At 37.1% G+C, this 9280-nt stretch overlaps 1 protein-coding gene across 10 annotated transcripts; it reads left to right on the plus strand.

Moving 5' to 3' along the window:
- The first annotated feature begins 3826 nt into the window (after positions 1–3826).
- Positions 3827–9072, plus strand: LOC147517975 (uncharacterized). Of its 10 annotated transcripts, none has more exons than XM_086590007.1 (10): positions 3855–4108; positions 4675–4748; positions 5135–5618; positions 5729–5934; positions 6496–7266; positions 7350–7397; positions 7619–7733; positions 7854–7902; positions 7981–8205; positions 8822–9072. In XM_086590007.1, the coding sequence occupies exons 6-10, from the start codon at positions 7358–7360 to the stop codon at positions 8861–8863; spliced, it is 471 nt and encodes a 156-aa protein (XP_086446133.1). In that variant the 5' UTR covers positions 3855–4108; positions 4675–4748; positions 5135–5618; positions 5729–5934; positions 6496–7266; positions 7350–7357; the 3' UTR covers positions 8864–9072. The 10 variants fall into 10 exon arrangements, 4 of the variants coding, with proteins under 4 accessions (XP_086446133.1, XP_086446136.1, XP_086446134.1 ...); XM_086590010.1 differs by having other exon boundaries at positions 5763–5934; XM_086590008.1 differs by having other exon boundaries at positions 5148–5618.
- The last annotated feature ends 208 nt before the right edge of the window (positions 9073–9280 follow it).

Raw genomic sequence — 9280 nt, forward strand, 5'->3', positions numbered from 1 at the left:
TGCCATGAGACCAACGACTGCTACGAACTCAAGCACTACCTCCAAGACCTCATTGAGGCAGGTCATATCAAGCACTATACTGATATAGCCGATGGCGACCTGCGCCATGAGCCATGAGCCATGACCCATGAGCTCATGGCTAGCCTAGAACGAAGCCGATCTCTTCCACGCCACCACCAACGACCTCGTTCACACGCTAGAGGACACACCAATAAGCATTCTCGCCATGAACGCCGCCAACACTCTTCTGACAGGGTGAATCACAGAACAATCAATATGATCACATTTCAGGACGACTTTGTCGCGTCCTCCAGGGAGAAAAGGAGACGAGTAGGCGCTCTGCATGAGGTCTAGCAATTCTCCTCCCAAGCGGCTCCTGCCCCACATGCAACAGCCCGCAACTTAGGAGACATCACTTTTACTGAGGCCGATCTCAACAAGGTGTGTCTCCCACACAATGACACCCTGGTAGTCCCCGTCAAGATCAGCGACTGGACTGTCAAGCGCGTCCTGACAGACCCAGGCAGTTCGTGTGACATCTTATTCTACCGAACTCTAAAGGAGATGAACATGCCCAGGTCAGTCATGATCGATCCAAGAGCCCCCTTCTATGGTTTCAACGGATCACAAGATGACCCAATAGGAGACATCATTCTACCTGTCTCAGTTGGGTCACACACAGACAAAGTCAGCATCAACACACGTTTCAACATTCTGGATGTCAACTCGTCATATACTGCTATTTTAGGATGACGTTGGATCCACAAGATGCAACCAGTTCCATCAACACTTCATCAAGTTTTACGGTTCCCTGGCCCCAGAGGAATGATGGAGCTTAGAAGCAACTAGCTCGATGCCCATAATTGCAATCAGATCCTCTCACTCAACAAGCCTACTGGGGCTTCACTCATAGACAAAGGAGAGATCGCTAAAGCTAAGATGGCAGAATACTTCATCTCTGAGGTCAAGATCCTGACCAAGGCCCCCCAAAGCGAACTGACAAAGGAGAACATGGAGGGCTTGGTCCAACACACCCCTCCAGAAGCTCAAACTCCAGAGGTCACCCCACCCCTTTCGGTCAAGGAAACACCGCCAGAGATTAAGAGCCCAAAGGTCGCTCACCCCACTGAAACGGCTACTTAGACTGAGTTGAAGGAAAATGTCAACCTAGGAACTGAGGATGACCCCAAGTTCGTTTATGGAGGAGCTAACCTTGACCCTACTCTCAAGACACAACTTGTAAGTTTTTTTTATCATTAAATAAAGATGTTTTTGTTTGGTCGATCGTACATTGATGTGCCTAGAATTGACCCCAATATTGTATACCATAAGTTAAATGTGAACCCAAATGCTAAACCAGTTCGCCAACGACCTAGGAAACTTTCCCTTAGGTTCAAAAAAGCAATAAATGACGAGATCGACAATCTCAAAAAAGTAGGCTTCATTAGAAAAGTGGAGTACCCCGAGTGGATTACTAACATTGTGGCAGTCCCAAAGAAGAACGGCACAGTTCGCCTATGTGTCGACTTCACCAATGTCAACCAAGAAACCCCTAAAGATGGCTTCCCCTTACCAAGAATCGACCAACTCGTGGACCAAACCGCTGTCCACGAACTCCTATTGTTCATGGATGCCTACAATGGCTGTAGCCAAATCCCACTGGCTGAAGATGACTAAGAAAAAAATCTCATTTGTAACAGAGCAAGGCATCTACTATTACAACGTCCTCCCGTTCGGCCTAAAGAACGCCGGAGCGACCTACTAACGATTGGTCACCGATATGTTCCAAGACATGTTAGGTGATACCATGGAGGTCTACATAGACGACATGGTGGTAAAAAGCAAGAAAGTTGGAGACCACTTGGGCCATCTCAAACAAGCATTCTCCAGATTTAGGTGAACTCAGATGAAGCTCAACCACGAGAAATGCCTCTTCGGAGCGTCCTTCGAGAAATTTCTTGGATATCAGGTATCTCAACGAGGGATAGAAGCAAACCCAAATCAGATTGGAGCGTTATTGGATATGCCATATCTAAAAACAAAGAAGCAAATACAGAAACTGTTTGGGATGGTGGCAGCTCTAAACCGATTCATATCGAGAGCTTCAGACAAACCATAACCGCTATTTTGTAACAGAGCAAATTTTTAGTAAGTAACGGAAATAACTGTTACGCATTAAGTAATGGATATATCCGTTACCTATGACCACAAGCGTTACTTAAAGTCCAGAATTAATATTTATTAATAGTTTCACGATTAGGTTAGGATATGCTAACACTTATATCCGTGAGCAAATGGAAAAATTGATCCAAATGAAATTAAATAAATTTAAAAAGAAAAAGAAAATCAGGAGCAGGCAGTATTTTTCGGCTAACACTTATAATTTCAGGTTTTACGATAAATCTTCCTGAGTGCATAATTAGGTCTATAAAAACTCCTCCCCAGTGAGAGCACTCATAAAACCTCCCTATTTTTTTCAAAAACAAAACCACAACTTAAATGGACACAAATACCCCCCTGTAACTTAGCTCCTGAACAGAGAACTAGGTTCTCATCTTTTTCTACGTCCTTTTTTCTATTGAAAAATAAAAAGAAATAATAAACCCAATACAAAGATATATCTTTTTTCTTGCAAAAAATCTAAACAAATAAAAATAAAAACTAAAGGTGAAGATAAATGTAAAAATACTTGTTTCTCCACACAAAAAGAAAAGTCTAAACTAAAATACCACAAAAGCCTCTATTTTTTCAAGATATGTATGGTTTTGCAAAGCTAAAAGCTAAATAATCCAAAATTTGTTTGAAAAATCATATTTGTTTTTACATAATACACTACAATTACTATTTCACATATTGAAAAATATATGCAAAAACAATTTTACATAGTTAAAATGCTAAGCAAAAATACATTTTCATTCGAAATTATTATGTAAAAATCAATTTGCGTAGTCAACTTGTCATGCAAAAATAAATTTGCACAGTCGATTTGATATAGTCAATTTGCTATGCAAAAATAAATTTACATATCAAAATGTTATGCAAAACTAAATTTGCATAGTCAAATTTCTATGCAAAAATAAATTTATATACCAAAATGCTATGCAAAACTAAATTTGTATAGTCAAATTTCTATGCAAAAATAAATTTACATACCGAATTGTTATGCAAAACTAAATTTGCATAGTCAAATTTCTATGCAAAAATAAATTTACATAGTCAACTTGCTATGCTAATTTTTTTGCACATTGAAATGTCCATTTATAACACCGGAAAAGAAATAAATTAATTGAAAAAAAATAAAATTTTGACGAAAAGTCGAAAACTAATCCACCAGAGAGAAACAAAGAAGAGTGAAAGCAAACATATCCAAATTCACCAGTTGGAAAGATAAATTTGCACTAATTTTTTTCAATACACATGAAGTTGAATTGAAAAAGAAATTAAAAATTGATCCCCCCCCCCAATTGGAAGTGAAGATCGTTATTTTTCATTCAAAAAACAAGTTGAAGAGATGAATGAGTTGATTCAAGATCAAATCTTCCAATGAACCAAACTCCTCTATAGCATAATCATACATGATTTTTGAATCGTAAATGAAATTTTTCTAAAAAGACCTTTTAAAATTGAACATAATAGAAGAGAAAGTAAAGAAATTAAATTTATTGAAGGAGAAACAATGAGTGAAAACGGAGTTTTTTTTTTTTTTTCAAAGGGTAAAAAGGAGAGAAAAAAATAAGAAGATAAACAAAAGAGATTGTAATTTATTTTTTCTCAAAAATAGGGAGATTATCTCTATATATATATTATAGCTCTCCCCTCTTCAATTGAGGAAGCACAGCTAGAGTGTCTACATGTCCAGACTAATTACGAATTATAGAGGAGGTTATGTGGCGCGGGCCGAATGGGAGGTTTTTTTTATGTACCAGGATCAGAATCCTGGAGATGAGGCCCATTTCTTGCTTATAATTTCCGTTTCTTCTCCTTTTCGTTATTAAGGAAACAGAAAACCCTCTCGGTATAACCCTATTTTCTGAAGCATCTTCTTCTCTATCTCCGTAAAACCCTAGCTACGTTAGTGAGGCAAGCCTTTACCGACGAACCAGGCAAGGTTTCGATCTTTTTTCTTCAATTTTTGTTGCATCTCTCACTTTAGATTCTCGATGAAAAAAAGGTTACTTTTTTACCATTGAAAGATCACTCTCTCTCTCTCTCTCAATTCACGTGGTTGTTTGGAAACATGTTTCTTAATTGGAACAACTTCAATTAGGTAAGCTCCTCGGTCGGTTCTCCCTCTCGCTGTTAATGGGGATTTTAATTCATTTTTCTAATTGCGGTTAACAGTTTGAATTTAAAGTGAACAGAGCTAGTTTGAATCAACAACTTGTAGTTAGAGTTTTGCAAAATGAAGAAATCCCATTGAGCTGTGTTAGTTTTTATGTTTGGGTTTAGAATTTCGAACAAGTTCAGTACAAGAATAAACACTGATTTCTTTCTAGGATTGAGAATAAAGGCATATATAATGGAGTTTGAGATTACCAACTCAACATAATTATATTGTGGGATTGTACTATTAATAAAAAAAAATCATAACGCATGCTAGTCAAAATTGAAGAATCCAAATTACGTTCATATTACTATAGAGATTAACATCACAGTGTGTAATTTGCAGGCGAGGAAGAAGCCATTTGGATTTTTTTACAGTGAAGGTCGTCGCCAACTAAGGGTTGCTTAATAGAAAACTTACTCAGGTATGATTGGGAAAGAATTTTGCATTTATTTACTTACTTTTTTTTTTGTTTTTTTTTGATAAGTGCATTTATTTACATACTCATTGTGAATTTTGACACATTCGGCATGTAATTATGTCTGGGGGTTAATTATAATTATTTACTTATGCATGATTAGAATCATAACTTTCAGATCATTTATGCATTGGTTTTATCTTGTGAGCTGCGTAGTATTTAAATGTGTTTGTATTTAGCGCACGTGTTGGACTTCTTGGTTTTATTTGGTTTTTATTTTATGTATATAAAGTGTCTGTTATTTATACTTATGATGCCGTTTGTTTCTTGCTTTTTGGTTGTACTTGGATAACTAGTTGTCTGTTATTTATGCTGATCATTATTTCCCTTAGTGTCTAAATATAGTATAGAATGTCAGAACCAATAAACAAAGAATGGATGAGTGAAAAGGAAAGAGGCGGCACAGTCTATTCTATGGGAGTCGAGGTTTTTCTTAAATTTGCAAAGTGGAAGTTGGGTGGGAAGAAGTGTCCTTGCCTGTGCAAGAAGTGTCGAAATAGGTATTGGTTGACTTATAAAGATGTTGGGCACCATTTAGTCTCAAACGGTATAGAGAAGTCCTATTGTGTATGGACTTTACATGGTGAGGACTTATCTAACATTGCCGTTCATCCTCCAGTGGTTGCAAATATTGGGGAAACAACCACTGGTGATGTTGCTATTGAGATGGAAGACACCGAGAAAGAAACTATTGGGGAGGTTGGGATTGGGATGGGAAACTTTGTTGACTCTTCTTTTGGATTGCATGAAAGAGTTGTGGGTGATGGCAGTCTGGTCATTATTGCATTTCTGGAAGAATCTTTACCGGAGGGTCAGGTACATGTTTTTTTTCATGTCATGTCCAACACAATTCTTAAATGAGTAAAGCAGATGTATTTTTTTTATATTTTTTTCATTTGATATAATTTGGTATGGCACATCTGCAGATTTATGGTCGCAACTTGCTTTGGTATACTGCAGTTTTTGGAGCTGTAACAGCTATCAGCTGAGCTGTGGTGACAGATGAACTCCAGGTCCTTGATCCAGAAGGGGCAATGTTTTCGGTGGCTCGACATACACATTATATGCCAAAGAGATGGCGTTGCAATGAAACAGTGATGTTATTTGGGTAGATTTTGAGATGTTATTTCAGGTAAATCTGTTATGTTCTATGTCGCGCTGTGTATACGTTTGATTGGAGAACTAGTATATATTTCCTCTACGTACTGGATCTCATGGATTTTGAACCTATACATCATGTAGATCTGTTGGGGTGGGTTTAAATGTTGCAATATTAACTTCATGTCATAAATTCCAGATTCAATGTTTATAAATTGATTAAGTTCAATTTTCAAGATTTTGAGTGTAATATGGATGCCATTTTATTGGAACTTCATGTAAAGTGGTCTTGTGTGGTGTGCTTTATTAGTGCCTTGTTTAGGATGCATGAGCAATGTAATCTCTCTTCTGGTGGTTGGCTCTAAATCTGTAATCTTCAATAAACTGTAGTTTACTGATCAAAGTGAAAGTATATAAGGAATATTTGTTGGTAATGTTGCTTTTAACCACTTTTCCATGCACACACAGAGGGTTTAGTTATGGAATGATTCTTAAGGTAGTTATTTACTGTCTCACTATAGTCTCATCTTTCTTGAAATTTGCTGGACTGTTGATAATATCTACCTTGTAACTGTTTTTATTTATGGTTCTGCAGCTTTCAGGGCATTTATCCCATGTGGGAGCCAGATGCTCAGGGAAAGGATTTTTTATCAAATCTTCGTAATTTCAGGGAGCAAAAGTTGCAATTGAGAACCACACAAACTCATTTGCATCTTCTGACATGTCAATTCGCCCCAAATTTCAGAGACCAAGGCTATATCGCTAGGGATGTCTTCTATGATAACGCAAGTACTGCTCCCATAGCCGGTTACCACATGGGTTCGATGTGGCTGATAGACCCAGATCAAAAGAATTACCCGTACTTGCTCGACTGGTATTACACCTCTCGGCCTTCCCCTTCAGTCAATACTTCACCTGATGAAGTGACTATTAATATTGGAGAATTATGGATCAATAATCCTACACAAAGAGAAGAAAGATTTGGAAGAAACTGGGGCTTTCCTATTGAAGAACGATTACAAAGTCATTTTGGGGCCTCCAGCTCGACTCCCAACTTTCGTGAAAGCGTGATTAGGCATCACAACCCGGGTGATCCAGGGCACCCCACTGAGAGCCATTGGTGGGTGCGAGGTGGTCCGGATACTGCAGTCCCCCAGGCAAGTTTTCTCAAACCTCCCAATTATGGACGCCCTACTGATGCAGCTTTTTATGATACTCACACAGTCCATGAGATCAAGGGGATCATTTAGTCTGACTAATATCGAGATCGTGCAAAGGAGCGTAGAGAGGATCAAAATCCTGACCATGAACCTACTGAGTTGGGCTCCTTTCATGCTGTTGCTCCTCCTGGCAATGTTGGTCTAAGGTAATTTCTTGTTGTTATCCATTGCTTGGGATTCAGTTGCTCTTCGTTTATCTCAGGCATTATGCTACATTTATCTTTTGTAGGTTGGCTGATGCTTAAGATATCCATTGAGAACAAGAAGTATCTTGGAGGTTGGTTGTGTCAAGTATTATTACCCCCCCCCCCCCCCCCTTTTTTTTTGTCTTGCGCAGACAGAGGCACAAACACTATTTAGGCACACGAAATAGCAACCTGATCTCTGTTGATCTTGTTTGTTTACAATAAAAAGTCGCATCAACATACTTCATCATCTCATGATTGGGAAACTATACTGAACAAAGGTTTTTGATGTTGTTGCATGAAAATTATCTAGGTGACGTGGAGCATACACATTTGGTGAAGGGTTTGGACTTTGCTTTACTTCACAAGGTAAGGAGTGAGATTGACAAGAAGCCAGATGTTGGAGATGAGGCTGATGGAAAGCTGAGGTGATGCAAGTTACTCTTTAAAGAAATATTTAGGGACTCTTTTCTTTCTCTCTGTTATTACCCAGGTAAATGCTTGTTTGTGCACTTGGTAGTATCACTCACGTTATTTTGGTTGTGTAGAGTATCTAAAGAAGACCAAGCACTGACATTTCGTACAGAAACCGCAAAGGTGAGTTTACTAATTCTCATTATTTCAGTTTCCTCACATGTCCATCTTACAATTTTGTCGAATTTTTGTTTTTTTTAGGTGGAGAGTGCGATCAGTCAAGTTCAAGAAGTGGGCACTGGCGTTTTGGAATTTTCTAAGAATGTTAATCAAGGATTTAACAGATTAGTATTGCCTATCTTGCAAAAATCTGGTGATCAAGTGGTGAAGATTGCTGAACCAGCTATTGAAGTTGCTTCTAAGAAGACCCAAGAAGCAATTGAGATCTCTGGCATTGATACAGAGCCAATCCACAAATTTGTTAAGGTTTTACTCTTTTTTTTTTTATTATTATTATTCATCCATGATTTTTCTTCATAATGATCCTATTTTAGCTATTTACTTCAAGTTAATTATTTCTTGATTGCGTATAACTCTTGGATAAAATATGGATACCCAAATTAAATAACCACTCTACAAATTAGAATGTGATTGCTGATGAAGAATTGTGAAAAAAGTTGCAGTTAGTCTTGTTTTAGTTATACTAAAATGTAAATTCATGTACTTATAGTCTTAAAATTGATTTGATTGGATACAATTTTTTTCTAGAAACGAAGTTAGTGAAGATATGATTGTCTGCATATAATATTATGCAATGTGATGTAAACTAACTATTTGAGGAAGCTGCACATGAAAGATATCTTGAGTAGAAGTTGAAGCAGTGAGAGAGATATTGGAGGTGTGAGAAATGTTGAAGCTCTTAGGGTTTTTAACTCCTTGCTAGTGCAACTAGTCCATCCTCATGTAGTACATCCCTTTTACTTGTTGACTTACCTAGGGGTTAGGTTTGTATTCGTGCATGGAAGTTGGCAATTTACTTGTTAATTGCTTAGCTCTATTCCTTTAATTGTATGTGTCTTAATCGATTTCTTATTTGTTGCAGGTACTCAAGAAAAGGTTGTTGTTCGTGTTTACAACATTTTAGGAATTGAATAGAGGGATTAATGTTCTGACCAATTTTGACGTGAGCATGCACATAAATGAGTTGGGTCATAAATGCGATCTTCTATGACAAGATGTTAGACATCCCAAGATTAGGTTATGTGAATTCGATCTGTTCTATGTAAGTTTGATTTGTAAATTGGGATTTAGATTGATGGCTATATTTTTATAATAATGTTTAATTGATTGGTAGTTTTGTTTTTTGTTATTCATTTGTTGATTAAGTTTGTGGAATGTGATTTTTATATCATATTTGCTAGAATTAGATTTGTAGGGTGGCTACAATGATTTTTATAATAACCCAGTATTTTTTATTTTATTTTATTTATATTTTATTTTATTTATTTTTAGTGGCTACAGTTTACTAACGGATATTTTCGTTACAAACAATACTAAATAG

Source organism: Coptis chinensis, chromosome 2 (assembly GCF_015680905.1).
Source record: "Coptis chinensis isolate HL-2020 chromosome 2, ASM1568090v1, whole genome shotgun sequence".
In the NCBI taxonomy this organism is placed as follows: domain Eukaryota; kingdom Viridiplantae; phylum Streptophyta; class Magnoliopsida; order Ranunculales; family Ranunculaceae; genus Coptis; species Coptis chinensis.